The 17,166-nt window shown below is 44.5% G+C and overlaps 1 protein-coding gene across 6 annotated transcripts in view; it reads left to right on the top strand.

Moving 5' to 3' along the window:
* Positions 1-17,166, top strand: part of Fry (FRY microtubule binding protein) — a 392,261-nt gene that overhangs the window by 169,206 nt on the left and 205,889 nt on the right. For all 6 annotated transcript variants that reach the window (XM_036171967.1, XM_036171966.1, XM_036171964.1 and 3 more), the window contains one exon: positions 15,035-15,234. In XM_036171967.1, the coding sequence (XP_036027860.1) occupies positions 15,115-15,234 (120 nt within the window). In that variant the 5' untranslated portion in view covers positions 15,035-15,114. The remainder of the gene's footprint in view (positions 1-15,034; positions 15,235-17,166) is intronic.

Genomic DNA, 17,166 nt, shown 5'->3' with positions numbered 1-17,166 from the left:
ATAAATATGCTTTATTTGCTGTCTTCTGGTTTTATTTTCAATGTTGACGGTTGACTGACAGCTGTCAGGCAGTGTTCTCTTCATAATGCCAGTGAACTTCCACCCATAACTTGTTGCTGAATGCAACACACATTGCAGCTGGAGGCCAGGGTTGTTAGTATTGCCTGAAACAGGAGAAGGTGGCTGTATGGAGCTATGGGTGTCACTTAGGTGGTAGAGTGCTTGTCTAGGTTACATGAAGCCCTGAGCACGATCCAAGCAGTATGCAAACAGGGGTGATAGTGTACACCTATGGCCTCAGCACTCAGGAGGTGAAGGCAGGAGCATTGGGCATTCAGGGTCTCTCCTTGGCTACACAGTGAGCTGACAGCCAGTCTGAAACCTAATGTCGGGAGAGGGGAGGGGAGGGGAGCAGATTGGAGGGGGAGGGGAGAGAAAAGAAGCTGGAATAGGTCAGATGTGGAGGGGGTCACCAAGAACTTGCTTTTGCTGGACATGATAGCACATGCCGGTAATACCGCCCCTCTTGAGGCTGAGACAGGAGGATTGAGAGGTTAAGGGCAGCCTGGGTTATAGAATGAGGCCTTTCTCAAAAAGTAAGTAGAGACACTTTCTGGGATATAGCTGCTGGGTTTTATTTTTGTGACATTTCTGCCTTAAAAAGAAATTAACACTTACAAGAGATTGATTCTTCATACAGAGGCCAAACCTCTGAGATTGCCGTTGTGTAGCAGCTGTGGTTCATGCGAAGGAAGGAAAGTGCCAGAAAAAAGGTGAACGCCTGTAGTGAGTGACAGCCAATCTGTATGACTTGGGCAATCTTACTGTTACTCTTTTCATCACGTGGACGGCAGTCACCTCCCTTTGAAGGTTGCTATGAAGACTTCAAATACTACGTGGGAAACCCCAACATGGGCCGAATTAAGTTGAATTCCACCATGAAAAGTAGTTCCTTCTTATTGGCTCAGGCGATTCTGCTCAGTCGTAATGTGCGAGCAGGACCCGAGTTCAGATTCCCAACACCGAAATAAAAACCTGGACACAGGCATATCCCTGGAGCTCAGTGGCTATCCCGTCTAGCTAATCAGAGCTCAATGGCTATCCTGTCTAGCCAATCAGTGAGCTCCGAGTTCAGTGAGATGCCTTATCTCAAAAAGTAAGGAAGACACCCACGTAGACCTCTGGCCTCTCCGCTCATGCTCATATGTGCACTCAGGCACACACAGAAAAGAGATTAGCCCATTTTTCTACTCTTTTTGGTTTATTTTGTTCAGTGCTTGGGATCTATACAATGAGTGGCTAATAAGCCAGGAATGGTTTAGCACACTGGCCCCAGCGCACAGGAGATGGAAGCAGAGTCTCAAAAACCAAAAATCTGAGCTTGCTGCTGCATGCCTATAATCTGAGCATTGGGAAAGTGGAGACAGGAAGATCAGGAGTTCAAGGCTGACCTCAGCTATATACCTTGTCTCAAAAAACAGCAACAAAAAAAGCTGGACATAGTAACACTTGAAAAGAAAATGCAGGAGAATCCGGAATTCACAGTCATCATTGGCTATACAATGAGTCCAAGGCCATCTGGGCGCCATGGCTATAGGCTCCATGGCTACAGAAGACCCCGCCCCTAACAAACAAATAAAACACCTTTTTCTCTATATGTCCACTGTTTTAGGTAGTTTTCTGAGAGTCGAGTTACAGATCTTGGCACTTGCTAGACTGATAACACAAGAGGCATGAGGCTTACAAAGGACGTATTTTTACTGATTCTCAAGTTAGACACAGGAAGAAGAAACACCAAATTCAGACCCCCAAACACAGACACATTGTTGTCTTAGAATTGTTTTTGGATTCTTTACTTAAGTGTCATGGATACCATGCTGCCATCACAACCAACTCTGTGAAAATATACTCTAAGTCCCAAATATGTACACTGTAGGGGGACAAAGGGGCATCTTTACTGCCGTTGGCCTTTCCAAGATTACTGTAAGTGTTCATTTTGGTAATTGGACATTCTTCCCCTCCCTGGGGAATGTGTCGGTTCATCCGGCACCTCTCCTCCCATGCTGCTTTGTAATTCCAGCCTCCATTACTGAAGAAAAACATTCAATTAGTCCCAGTCAAGAATAGAAAATGACTTGGGTTTCCTGCTCTTCACAGCTGCGTCTGTGTTGGGGAAGAAGATTTTCATTGACCTCATAGAATTCTTCTGAGAGAATAATGCCACTGAAAGATCAACTTGTACAGCCAGGAGGTGGTGGCGCACGCCTTTAATCCCAGCACTCAAGAGGCTCAGGCATGCCGGTTTCTGTGGGTGCAAGGTCAGCCTGGTCTACATAGCAAGTTTCAGTCTGTCTCAAAAGCAAAAGAAAAGGATCAATTATCTCCTTTCCTCATTCGCCTGTTCCTGGTTTCTTTTGAGGCAGCATTTTCTTTTTAATATTGGCAATTACTAGCTGATTATTATTATTATTATTATTATTATCAAATTCGAATCCAATCACTTTTCGAATTTACAAGTTACAGTCAACAGGTGTCCAGTGTTCTGTTTTCCCTTTGGGGCATGTGGTTTCTCACAGACTCTTGGCTTCTGGTAGGAATTCTCCACTTTGAGTTTTGTCTGGACGAATAGAAGCTGTTCAAAGCAGTTTGTACTTGTAGCCCAGAGGCTCTGGTTCCCAAAGCAACCGTTTATCACCCGCCGCCGTGTCTTATCTTTGCCCTTAGATTTCTCCAGCATGGGAACACATGCCAGTGGACTCTGTGGGGTGGCACGTGTATTTGGTTTGCGTGGACTGTTATGACACGCTGTGGGTCCGGCTCATGTTCCTGGAGTGCCCGGAGTGGCTTTGCTAATCTGTCAGGATAGTATGTTCTGGAGGTTAAATATAGACAGACAGCACTCTGTGAGTGAGAGCTCACTGTCGTACTGTGCAGCTGGCATGAGCAGCCCGCCCTGGATGGAAGGCCTGTTTTAGTTTGTCTGCTACTGGAGGTTTTTCTCACCTGACTAAAAATACACCTTGGACCTTGTGGGAGCTATGAGCAGTGGGACCATGGAAGCCATCGTTATGCTTTTGGGCTTTGAAACATAGACTGTGTTGTTGGTGTCTGGTCTGTTTGGGTTCCCCTTCAGGCCCATGGAGATTACAACGGCTTGTTGGAAAAGATCCTGTGTGATCAGCCTTATCAAAGGTCTGGGTAGGTTTGAAGGGGTTGTCTTGTGGGGTGGTAAGCAGTTTTCAAACCTCTCTATGTCAGGGTGGGGGAGGGGAGCCTTTTCCTCTAGGCATAGGGACTGACTTATAACAGGATTGTTCAGACAGGAGCATGGCCCTTTAGGCCTTCTGTTTAGAACTGTGACATCTCAGGGGTCAGGGTTCTGCTTTCACATGTATGACTCCATGGACAAGCAGCTGGGAAATTATGGGATTTTTCTGTGCTTACAGACTTCACTATAGGGCTCTGCATGTCTGTGCTGGACAATGACTGACCCAGAGAACAACTTGTAAGGATTTGGGAAGTTGTTGATTCTACAGAATTTGATACTTCAGTAGGAGTAGGGTTTAAGCTTGATATATTCTAAATATTTGTATAAATCCTCTTGTTTTGTTCTAAATATAGAAAGCATCCTAAATTTAGTGTATTTCCTGTGCTTCTGACTTAGCCTTCCCTAACATTAAAACATAAAATGCTTCTCCTTTTTGGTTGGTGAATTTAAAATCAGGGTTTGTGTTGGTCTCGATCCTAAATGGGTCTGGACTGCATGCTGTTGCCTTTTGGTTATCAGACGTGTTCTCTCTAGCTTGGATTTAAAAGTGTATCTATTTCTTTTATTTTATTTGTATGAATGTTTTGCCTTCATGTATGTATGTGCACCACGTGTGTGCTTGGTGCCAGAGGTGGTCAGAAGAGGACCTCAGAGGCCTGGAGTTACAGAGAGGTGGCTGTGAGCCTTCATGTGTGCTGGGAACTGTACTTGGGTCCTCGAAAGAGCAGCTAGTGCTTTTAGCCACTGAGCCATCCCTCTAGCCCCAGTAGCCTTTAAAAAAAAAGTGCTTTGTTTTGGTGTGTGTGTGTGTGTGTGTGTGTGTGTGTGTGTGTGTGTGCACACACACACACACACACATCAGCTTTCAGGGTGTAGAAATCACAGGATCTTATTTGGGATAATTCTTTCTCCTACCATGTGGGTCCTGGGGATTAAACTCAGGTCATCAGGCTTAGTGTCAGGCACTTTTATATGATGAGCCATCCTCTAGGCTCCCTAGACTGAAATTTTAAATATCACATAACAGCTCCAGATTGCTGAGACAAAAGTCCCATGATAGAGTTAATTACATGTACCCTGGATATTGTCGAACTCTCTCATGCTGGCAGGAAACACTAATTCGTAAATGGGAAATCTTAGCACAATGCTCTAATAGAGGCAGAGCAGTTTGTTTATTAAAGATTATTTGTTAAAGATCGGGAGACTGAATGACCTGTTAATTATTCCACAATGCTGTCTATAGTACACTGTTAGATACCTGGATATGACAGCTTTCCCATTTCTAGGGATAAAACTCCCCTAGTCATTATTTGACCTCTTCGTCTTGTGGTCTACAGAGTATGGGTTAGGGGAGTTTTTCCTCTGAAAATGTTATGTGATAAGCACATACCTTAAGCGATAAACCTTACTGTTTCGGGTATTTCATAAAAACACTAAAACACTGCGTCATGACAAGGCCGGTGTGAAATGTTTGCGGTTTCTGCTCTGTGGTTTCCCAGTTAGTGGAGAGTATGGCGGACCCTCTTGTCTTGGCTGTGTGGTCTTTTCCCGCCCCCACCCTTCTTTGATCATCCTTGCCTAGCTTGTCCATCTTTCTGTCTGTCTTTCTCTCTCTCTCTTTCTTTCTTCCTTCCTTTCTCTTCTTTCTTGTTTTGTTTTGGCTTTAGTTCTGGGTTTTTGAGATAAACATTTCACACCGTAGCCCAGGCTAGCCTGGTACTCACTGTGTAGCCTGGACTGACCTCAAACTCATAATAATCCTCCTGCCTCAATGTCCCCAGTTCTAAGATTGCAAGCATGACCTACCACGCTCAGCACTTGGTTTCGCTTGAGGGCAGAATCTCACCATGTAGCCCATCTTGGCCTCAAACTCTCCAGCCTCCTGCCTCGGCCTTTGGATTGGTGCTCATACAGGTATGTGTCACCAGGCCCAGCTCAACTGTCTTTATTGTTCATAATATACAAAATCAACTCTCAGACGGGCTCTCTAGCAACAAATCCACTTCAGTGGCTTGGTAGATTTAGCTCTAACTTAGATTATAAACGTCTAGTGGACTCTATTAAGTGAATCTGACAGTTATTGTACATTAAAAAATTAATAGAGCCTAGAATATTTTAAAATATTTTTTTTTATTTTATGTATAGGAATATTTTGCCTACATGTGTAGGTATGTACCACATGTGTGTTCAGTGCCCAGAGAGAAGGAAGGTCGTATGAACCAAATTTCTTAAATACTTCAATGTTGATAAAAATGAGACATTAACTAGCCCATACTGATAGCAATGGATCCCCTGCCTTGGAACTGGAGTTGCAGACAGTTGTAAGCTACCATGTGGTGCTGGGAATCAAACTTGAGTACTCTGCAAGAGCAGCCAGTGCTCTTAACCACTGAGCCTTCTCCCCAGCCCGGTTTGTTGAGTTTCTACATCATCCAGTGTGCTGGAAACCCATCACGTGCAATAGATGTCTAGAATGTAGATTTTGTTGTCATATACGTGGTGTAATGTACATATGCATTTCTCCTGTACATTTGCATATACGTGTTATTATATGCATAAGTATGCTTACATAATACAGACTGCAATGCACATGATAATATGTGTTATTCCTATATGCTGTGATAGCACATATTATGTTAACACAGCCGCTGCCGTAACTTTGAATTGCACCCTTTTGTTTGTCAAAATGTAGTAGCTGCTGCCACATTAAGTGGCAGGTCCACAAACACAGTGTGAGTAGTCTTCACACTATGTGTCTATATATAATGTGCCACCAATTATTCTTCTCTTGTCCTTGAAGCTCGATTTACATATCCAGTAGATACTTCCAAACGCCACTTGGCCATTCTGGTAGGCCTCAGATTACTGTCTGCGAATGGCTGTGGTCCCCTCAGTATCTGGGGTCTTTTAAACCATCACCCACAGCAAGAAACTCATTCTATGCAGACCCAGAACACACATGTGCCTGCCTACAAACACAGCCAGAGACTGAAAGCAGGCTGAGTGCTCCCTGCTACTCTCTCATGGTCTCTATCCTGATGCACCAAATTCACGGTGGTCTTACATGCCACAGTGGCCCCTTATCTAGTAATGGGCCATAGCCTGCACTCTGACAAACTTGGCTTTAAAGAGCCAGTAAGTCAGGCATTCCCAATACACCATAAATTGTATTTTCAGTTGCAATTACATGCTGCAAATTATGTGCATACAATATTCTCCTCCCGGGAACGTTGGTGTTTGATATGGAAAAACATTGTGTGGCTACAGAAATAGCTTTCCTGCTGGTCTTGAGGGGAGCCCTGCAAGGTGAATGTAGGCTATCCAAGCTGGAGATAATTCATGATCTTGTACTTCTTAATTCTTCCTTAGCACTTAACGCACCAAATATCCAATCGTGTTCTGAGTATGCATCCTCGGACTGTGCCACACAGTGGGGCTACAAAAAGAATAAAACAAATGTCTGTGTGTACTTATGTGGGATGCCTGTCTCCCTGCACACTGTGGGTTATGTGAGAAAGGACCATGCCTGGCTTGCTCCCCAGTGGATAGGGCAATACATGGATGGAGTAGAGTGGGTCTGAATACATAAACACTTGAGTGAATGAATGATATCCTAAATTCATGTGCTCTTACACTGGTGGTTCAACCTGGCTGTGTGATCTTAGAGCAGGCATCATGTGCTCGGATGCATAAATTTTTACATCTTTGAGCCTGTCTTTTAAAATCTACCTTTGTTATCTCTGTAGAACTTCGCAGAGTGCCTTGTGTATACTAGCGCCTTAATGACAACGTGTCATTTAATGAATTTGTTAATCACATTGCTAGTATTCAGAGATGAAAATATATCCTGTAAGGGAACCATATTGGAACACGAGTGTGGCATGCCCTGAGTGGCATCCTGCCTTGGTTTGTGTGTGCCATGTCTGTGTGTGTATGTGTGTGTGTGTGCTCCAAGACCACAGTTCATCACAGCTTGGGTCCTGCAGCATGGTAGAGGAGCTGAACCCTTAGTGAGCCCATGTGAGCCAATCAGGATCTAGGGTCCAGTTTTGTTCTTTAGCAGTTTGTTCAAACTAGGTTTCTAACATAGAGTCCTTCGGTTATTGCTATTATAAGACATAGGAGATTTTTGCAAAAATAAGTCATATCTTATTTGTTTATTTATGTTTTGGGTTTTCAAGACAGGGTTTCTCTGTGTAACCTTGGCTGTCCCAGAACTCACTTTGTAGACCAGGCTGGCCTTGAACTCGGAGACCCCCTGCCTCTGCTTCCCATGTGCTGGGACTAAAGGAGTACACCACCACACTTACTTTGTTTTGACTTTCTTTGTTCATTTTGGTTTTGGTTTTTTTGAGACAGGTTATTGCTATGTAGCTCAGGGGGCTCTGGAACTCATTGTGTAGCCCAGGCTGTCTAGGACCTGACTGTAGTTCAGGCTTATAGCCCTCCTGCCTCAGCCTGTTAAATGCTGGGGTTACATGTGTACACCTTAAGTCCTGCTCCTATGTTTCCATTGCTTGCTCTGCCTCATTTTGTTTTGTTTACTTGTAAACCATCATTATGAAATGTTTGAACAAATATAAAAGGAGAAATAATTACATAATATGCTCTATATTGTTGTACTCTGATCTGACAGTTATCAAGATTTATTCATGTAGGTTTATTTAGGGCCTTGATTTTCTTTATTAAAGTATTTTGAATCAAATATAAGCATCATTTCTCTGAAGTCCTGTAATGAGTATCCATTCCAGAAAACAGAAATGTTTTCGTAGCTACCCATAATGCTATGATTGTATCCAACAAGATTACCCACAGTGCTTTGCTGTCACCTAACACACATTCCATATTCAATGTTTTCTTATCATCAAAGTGTTTTTCACTTTGGTTGTGTTTGGTTGAATCAGAATTTAGACAAAAACCCATCTATTTGGCTGTCACATAGCTGTGAGTGTCCTGTGACCCTCCTGTGTTTCTCCATTTGCTGACTCAGAGAGACTGGCACACGCATAGGATGAGCCTAATTCTGCAGCATCTCTTTGCTTCCCTTGTGATGACATCAGACTCAGGCTCACACCCTATTACTCTTCGCGTGTGGCTGTCCTCTATAGTGCTTCCCAGTCTCGAAGAAGGCAGAGGCAGGGCGCACTCTCTGCTGTGATGACAGCATTCCTGTCCTGACACTGAAGACCATACCCTCCTTCCCAGTCTACACAGCCAACGATTTCCAATGTTTGGGCACAAGACTTCTGGCCAGTCTCCTGCCGAGGTAGTGAGTTTTAAGAAAGTACCTTGAGCCCGTCTATCTAAACACCCTTCTTAAGCACCTTAGTCACTATGCCATGGTGTCAGGAAAGCAGCTTGTGTGTTCTCTTTCGAAGCAAAGGCAACAAGGCAGGGGTTCAGTCCGTTTGTCTAAAACCCAGACTCCATCCAGCAGGTACCTGCCTGCTTCCTGCTCTCATGATTTCCCTCACGGTCGCGTCATCTTTTCACATGTGCTGTTCCTCCAAATTGTCCTTTTGTCCCACATCCTACCCAGCAACATCAGATCAACATTTCCCTGAGTCTGTCGGCTCTCATTTGCCCTCTAAATAAGCCCACGTTCACTGGCTTGCCACTCAAGACGTAATTCTAACAGGGAAAATGGGAAGCCTCCACTTTATACTACAACTTCAGAGTTTAACTCGGTCCCTACACTCTGATGATCTCATCCACACAGATTCTACACTGTGAGATTGGATGAAGTCAAGTCAACAAACATAAAAGGACCACAGTTTTTCAGCTGATGGTGCCAGGCACAATGCTAAGTGCTTATGATAGAGACAAGACATCTGTGGTCTTAAGGACTCTCCAGCCACCGACCGGGTGAGGACCAAGCCCAGGTGTATATAGGGACGCATGGTGGGAAGAGGACATGGGGATGCGACAAAGGCAGATGCTCAGCCCATCCCGCACATGCCTTAACACCGTTCCCTCTGTCTAAGGAGCCATTTCCACCCACACCTATTAGAGCCCTGCCCATCCCCTCCTACCTGGGCCAGACACTCACTATTCCATACCATCTGCCTCCTGGTAGCCATAGCAGAGACTATAACAGCCCAGGAAGTGTGGAACACTGATACCCACACATGATGTACAGGGTTTCTTGTAAAGTTTTTTCAGTTTTTTGGTTTTTTGGTGGTTTTTTTGTTTTTGTTTTTGTTTTTTTGTTTTGTTTTGTTTTTTGGTTTTGTTTTTGGGTTTTTTTTTTGTTTGTTTGTTTTTTTGGCTTTTCGAGAGAGGGTTTCTCTGTGTAGCTTTGCACCTTTCCTGGAACTCACTTTGTAAAACAGGCTGGCCTCCAACTCACAGACATCTGCCTGCCTCTTCCTATGTCTCCCGAATGCTGGGATTAAAGGCATGAGCCACCACCGCCCAACGTAAAGTTTTAAATGTTAAAATAAGTCTTGAGGTTACAGCCAGGAAATACCAGGCTTCCTCCTGTGGCTGTCTGCACCCTGGGGATTTCTAGTCTTTATTAAAAGGTGGATGGACAAAGAGCAGGGGCAGAGGTGTACCTAGGAAGGTTGGGATATGTGCAAAGCTTTTGTCTGTCAAGAGGATAGGGCATAGATCTTCACTAGCTCATGTTAGTTCAAGAGGCGGGGGGTTCCAAATTTTGATGATGGAAGTTTTAAAAAGTGACCCCTTTTAACACACACACACACACACACACACACACACACACACACACACACATACACACACGGGGTGTGTGTGTTTGCATGTGTGTATGTACACCATAGGTGTGCAGTGTCGTGGAGGCCAGATGGGGACATTGAATCCCCAGGAACTGGAGTTACAGATGGTTGTGAGTCGCCATGTGGGTGCTGGGAATCAAACTCAGGTCCTCTGCCAGAACAGCCAGTGCTCTTAACCACTGAGCCACCTCTCCAGCACAATCTTGCCCAGCCTCTTGAAGAATAGCAGGTAAAAGCCAAGTGTCGTGGCACACACACACCTGTATAGGGTTACATATACTTATAGGGCACTTGAAGTGGAGACAGGAGAATCCGGAGTTCAAGGCCAGCTTGGACTGTGAGGCAAGCCTGGGCTATGAGACCATGTGGTGGGGGAAGGAGAACAAATGAGGAAAGGCACATGAATGAGCCTTTTGTCTGTTGTCTTAGAGAGAAAGGGGAAGTTGAAAATCAGGATTATCAGCCTCCTGCAGGCTATTTGATCTCCTTAGGGCTGGAAGGGACCTTGAAATGTCACTGTGACCTCATCTTCCTTTGCTGGCAGGTCTAGGCAGACATTCTTTCAGGCTCTGATGACAGTGCCTACTTTGAACATCAGGGGGAAGTCTGTGTAATTGCATCTTAGCGGATGACGGGCAGTTAGAAAAAGAAGTCACTGGGGTGTTGGGAGTACTTTTCTAAGATAAGATACCAGACGGCAGAGAAAAGGGGACAGGGGCCGACTGGATGCAGACCTTTCTCGACTGAACTGCTTCCTCCCTCCATGGGTTTGTGAGGACAGGGTGAAAGGAAGCAGTGATGTGTGTGTGTCATCGGGGTATGTAGGGAGGGAGCTGTCACTAGTCACACTTCTGTGGTATGTCACTAGTCGGATTTCAGATGCTCCCTAGAGCCTCAGTGCCTAGTTCTCAGTGCACTGTGGGCAAGAGGTCACACACACCCAGCAAAGGGGTCTCCGTAGCCTACAGGCGTAGGAGGCTGACCAGAAATTGCCCGACTATGTAAGTTGGTAAAAAACCTCATCCTCCAAATCACTCATATTTTAATTTTATTGTTTTCTGAACTTCCAACACCTGCTTCTGCCAGAGCAGAACCCATAAGAGCAGATTGCTTTCTCCACCTCCAGCGTAAGCAGCAGATGTTACTGAAGTTTTTAAGGGTCCAGCTGGGGGTTGGCTTTTTCTCAGGGCCACCTCTTATTTGTCCTCTAACATGGGAGGGACTGGCTCTGTTATGGTGTCTGTGGATTAAAAATATGTTGTGAATAGGATGAACCCGAGGTCCTGTGGAGTGTCAACATGGATTCTGGACCAGACTGAGCCAGTCTGGTGGCCCCTTGGAGGTTGGGGATATGTGAAAATCTGATGGTCAGCAGGTGGGAGTATATGGTTATTATCAAAATCTAGATTTTAACGCCTCTATGTGTGTTAGGGGTGTGTGTGTGTGTGTGTGTGTGTGTGTGTGTGTGTGTGTGGTAGCAGTACCAATAGTAGGCTTGTGAGCCTCTTGACTCAATCCCCCTAGTGCTGGAGATGTTGGTGTACGCCATCATGCCCTTCTTTGGATTTTAACTTCTGCAGGCTGTTGGCATAGATGACAAGCAACAGACCATCTGGAATTGTAGGGTTTGGGCTGATAACACCGGTTAAGATTCAAAGACGAGGTGAGAATCATGTCTGTTATTCGCAGATGTAATGCTGGAGACTGACTAGATAAAGAAACTGTGGGGCTGGAGAGATGGCTCAGAAGTTAAGAGCACTGGCTGCTCTTGCAGAGGACCCAGGTTCAGTTCCCCGCACCTACATAGCTACTCATAACTGCCTGTAATATCAGTTCTAAGGGATCCAACACCCTCTCCCAGCCTCCAGGTGTACCTGACACAAACAAACACACACACACACACACACACACACACACACACATCCATACATAAAAATAAATGTTAAATTGTTTTGAAAAGAGAAGGCAAAAGTTACATTAAATGTAATATAATTGCATTCAATTATACCACACTAAAATGAAAAGTGTTTTCAATCGCTAAGAAAATAAAAGGCTAAGTGATGTGGAAGGTTAGGGAGGCAGAGGCAGGAGGATCTCTGAGTTCAAGGCCAGCCTGGCCTACAGAGTGAATTCCAAGACAGCCAGGGATACAGAGAGAACCCCTGTCTCAAAAAAACAGGAGAAGAAAGAAGGAGGAGGAGGAGGAGGAGGAGGAGGAGGAGGAGGAGGAGGAGGAGGAAGAAGACCTATTCCTGTTACCCGAGGGGTCTCTTGTAGACCCCTAAGCATGAAGGAACACAGTTTGAAAGTGTCTGAAAAACTCAGAGTGGAGGAATGTATTAATTCTGTAAGTGTTGGGAATCAAACCTGCAGGGACAGCCAGTGCTTAGTCTATGCCTTTGCTCTGCGCCCCCTCCACGCCCCCCCACCAATATTCTGATATTTGTGAAGCAGCCTTTTGCTGCTGTGCAAGCGAATTGATTTTCTTGTTCCCAACACTCTGTTTCTTAGTATTATCTTTAGATTTTTTGTTTTTGCTTTTGTTTTTGTTTTGTCTTTTGTTTTTCAAGACAGGATTTCTCTGTAGCTTTGGCTGTCCTGGAACTCGCTCTGTAGACCAGGCTGGCCTTGAACACACAGAGATCCACCTGCATCTGCCTCCTGAGTGCTGGGATTAAAGGCGTGCGCCACCATCTCAGGGCTCAGAGTTACTCTAAGCACACTTTTTGCAGTTGCGTGTAGAGCATTGTGTTTTTCTTCTCACCAGTTTACTTTCTCTGACTCCCGAGTTTCTGGACACATTGAGAAGCTGCAAAACCTTTCCACTTTCCATTTCCTAACCACCTTCATAAATACATTAGTGGGCAACTGATTAGCGCCCTTCCAGGCACGGCAAGTCCTCAGGGCAGCTGCAGCATCTTGTTTAAGTGTTACATAATGTTCCTGTAATGCTGGTAAACAAAGTGAGTCTCAGGGAACAGAGAGACTTGGGATTGAGAAGGGTCTTAGTCCTAAAGAACGATGCCCAGACTTGATAAAACAGGGTTTATCCTTGACACATGAAGGTAAACAAAGTACTGAGACCCACAGAAGGAACTCTTTCCCTCCAAGCACGGACAGACTTCTTACACATCGACTCCTTAATTGAAAAATAAGGCCACTGGTCTCTAGAAAGTAGTTGGGTTAATTAGCCTGCCACTTCTAAGAAGCGTACCTACTTCAGAGGGTTGGTTGCTGCCTATCAGGTTATCGTTTGAAATGGGGTATTCTGTAGCCCAGGCTAGCCTCAAACTTCTGTTCTTCCCACTCACACTTCAGAGGGTTGGAATTATGCTCATATGCACCAGGCTTAGACTAGGGAGGAGTTGGCATCGATGTTCATGACCAAGGTATGCAAATTCCCTGATTTTCCCGTACTCAGGCACCCACTGGGGAGCAGCTTCACTAAAAGCTGCCCTGTCGAGCTTCTTCTAGGAAAACAGCAGTAATTTTTGGAAATCGATTACGGTAATCTAAAGAGGGCTTTCTGAAACATGAGAGTGGATTCAGTTCAAGGTTCCTCACCTATGACCTTTACCATGCCTCCATCTCCCAAGGCTGAGCTGTGTGAAAACACACAGAACAAGACGGGGCTTTCCCTTCATTCCCTCTCTGCCTTGACCCTGGGGTGGGCTCTGTGCTTACAAAGACATCAGATTGGAAGCACAGGTGGACACTTCTTTTAAAAAAACACCTGTGGGCAGGGACTTGGGCTTGGAAATGGAGGGGTTGTAAGAGGTACTCTGGTACCTAGGTATCAGCTGTCTGTGACTTTGCCAGAGGTGTGCCAGGGTCACTGTCCTGATCTTCCCCTCACTATCGTTGTGTGTTTAGTCCCAGGATCTTGTGATTGTGTTTTGCATCGACTCGGTTACTGCTGGCTTCTAGAAATGCGTTCAGCCCTGTGGGACATCAGAGAGAATAAAGCCTTGTTTCCAAATGAAGGGTTTGGGTTGACATTCAGGTCTCTGGTTCTGAAGCATGGTGACCTTGATACAGGAGGCAGATAGTGCAGATAGGATGTCCCTCTGAGCGGCAGTTGGGGCGGTGCCCTACTTCCACAAGGTGTCCACATGCCAAGAGCATCAGAGACCAGCAGGCATGATTAATGCTGACCTCCGTCAGCTGCCTTGGAATGTTCGCCTGTAGATTAAGCATTCTCAGTGAGCTGGGATTTCTCCTTTCTCGTGTCTCCTTTCCTGAATGCCTGTACTCAATCACCCAAAACTGTATGCACCCTTTAAAGGCCTTATTTTCCTCTGTCCCGTCTTCTTCATTCCTGGTATCCGTATCTTAACTCTCTTGATCTTATGTTTTTCATGGGATAGTTGACACCTTAGAAACTCACAGATCTCCTAGATAGTCATGGTTACAGATAGCTGTAATCCCAGCATTTGAGAGGCTGAGGCAGGAGGATTGGCTTGAGTCTGACTGTAGAGTGAGACTCTTTCAAAAAAGGAAAGCAAAGCAAAACAAACAAAAGAAATAGGGCCGGGGAGAGTTTGGAAGCCTTGTTTGCCAGGTGGTGGCGCACGCCTTTAATCCCAGCACTCGGGAGCAGAGTCATGCGGATCTCTGTGAGTTCGAGGCCAGCCTGGGCTACAGAGTGAGATCCAGGAAAGGCGCAAAGCTACACAGAGAAACCCTGTCTCAAAAAACCAAAAAAAAAAAAAAAAAAAGACAGAAGAAATCACTTTTTCAATTCTCATTAATCCACTTGCCTAGAACATTCAAAAAGAAGCCCCAAATGTCTTAAATGTTATAAAATTTATCAGCTATATCCATGTGGTAAACAGGATTTTTGAGATGATATATTTGATTGTAATAAAAACATTACATAATCAGAGCACTAAATTCCAACACCAGGCTATGACTTGAAGCATGACCTTTTTGTGATTCATAGTCTTACGTTTATGGTTTATGAACATACACTACCTGAATATTGATGACTTTCTTTTCATCCATTCAAATCCACCCTGTTTTCCAGCTTCTCCCGTTGGCAACGGCTACATCAAGCCTCCGGTTCCACCTGCTTCAGGTACACACAGGGAGAAAGGGCCGCCGACCATGCTGCCCATCAGTGTGGACCCAGACAGCAAACCAGGAGAGTACGTCCTCAAAAGTTTATTTGTCAACTTCACCACTCAGGCAGAGCGGAAGATTCGCATCATTATGGCAGAGCCTCTGGTGAGTATGGACCATGGAAGGACCTCTTTTTAAATTCTTCTCTGCTCTGAACACAACTGGTACTCTAGATCCATGGGTCCCAGGTCTGTTGACCCAACTAAGCTCAGATCAAAACACGAGGGGAAAATGTAACTGCATATACTGAACAGGTCATGAGTCCCTAAACAATACAGTATCATGACAACTGCCCTTGAGCATTTACATTGCAGTGGGTGTTATCAGTCACCTAGAGATGATTTCAAAGTACTCCGAGAGATATACATAAATGATAAGCAAACACTAGTGTCTTGGTTTCATTTCCTGTTGTTGTGATAGACACTATGAACAAAAGCAACTTGGGAAGGCAAGGGTTTATTTCATCTGACAGCTCACAGTTCATCATCAGTAGAAGTCATAGCAGGACTAAAAGACAGGAACCTAGAGACAGGAACTGATGAAGAGGCCATGGAGGAATGATGTTTACTGGCTCTTTCTCCATGGCTATTCAGCCTGCTCTCTATATAACATGCACATTTTAGATATAGAGATAGATAGATAGATAGATAGATAGATAGATAGATAGATAGATAGGCAGATAGAGAGATAAATATAGATAAGTATATATTCATTGCTTGGGAGTACTTGTGACCCTCTCTTTGGGGAGTCTTATCATTAAAGATAAGACTTTCAAAACTACATATGGCCCTGGCCCAAGCTGCCTCCCTTAAGCCCAGAAGAGAGTTGGTAAGAAGGACTCAGGTTTGTTCAAAAACAAGCATCTTGAGATGACAAAGGGGCTAGCAGCCTCAAAGCTACATCTAGAGAAACTCAGGAGAGCCAACAGCTGGTGGCCGAGGAAAGCAAAGCACCATGGGCAGTGTGGCTACATGCTGAGCAGGGTCTTCTAGGGCACACATTTTGTTTTTATTTTATTCTGTGGTTGGATTATCACATATTTGACCTTCTGGGCCTGACTATGTCCTATTTTCCAAACATGAATATCACGTTTCTTCAGGCTAAACCTCACAGAAATATACATGCATGTTAATTGATGCATAGAGCTGAAGACTAAGTAAAGCTCTTATGTGTGTGAAGGTCACTAGATAGGCCAGTTCTGTAAATCTGAAGAAAGATTATTTAGCAGTTAACATTTTGGTTGGTTGGTTGGTTGGTTGGTGTTTGTTTGTCTTTTACATTCTTTTGGGTTTTGTTGATGCGTTGAGACAGGTTCTCCAGCTACGTTTATAGCAAAACTGCCTTGAACTCACACCTCCATCCCTCCCCGAGTGCTGGAACTGCGGGCATGCACCATCACGCCCAGCTGTGTCTACCACCTTAAACAATCTGGTGTCACTTCTGTTTCAAACATAGACCAGTAGACGAAAGGCAGGGGATGAACGTCTATCTGAAGACTTGGGGAGAGAAGAGAACCTTGCAGAAGGACAGTGGGGAGGAGGGAAAGAATTCTGATGACTCCCGAGAGAGCTGCAGTGTCTATAACAGTCCCGTAGATGGTGGACAAGAAAGCCTTCACCAGGGAACATTAAAGTTCTACATATGACTTTTCGGTACCCAAAGAGCTATGCTAAGTAAAGGAAACAAGATGGAAAATCAGAATGTCCCACAGAAATCAAATTTGTCTTCTTCTTCATTAATATCTTTATAAGCGTCTTTCACTTGTTCAGCAATGTTTCCATTTGTACCCAAAGATGCTCAAGTCAGAGTCATTAATATTTATGAAAAAGTCAATAATTTTATTCTATTTTCTTAATGCTTCATGGGGACATTTAATCACCTTTGTTCTTGTTGACTATTATCCTTATTTTGTCTTTTTTGTGTGCTCAGCAAGCTAAGTGAGGTTATCTATGTCATTTTTATATTCCTATCTCAAAACCCGAAAGTTGGAGGAAGAGCTTGCTCTTGCTCAGCTCAGCTCAGCATCATCGTCTCCAC

The sequence above is a fragment of the Onychomys torridus genome, chromosome 22 (assembly GCF_903995425.1).
Source record: "Onychomys torridus chromosome 22, mOncTor1.1, whole genome shotgun sequence".
Lineage (NCBI taxonomy): Eukaryota > Metazoa > Chordata > Mammalia > Rodentia > Cricetidae > Onychomys > Onychomys torridus.
Note: the sequence above shows the minus strand (reverse complement) of the source record. Positions and strands in the feature narration are given on the sequence as shown.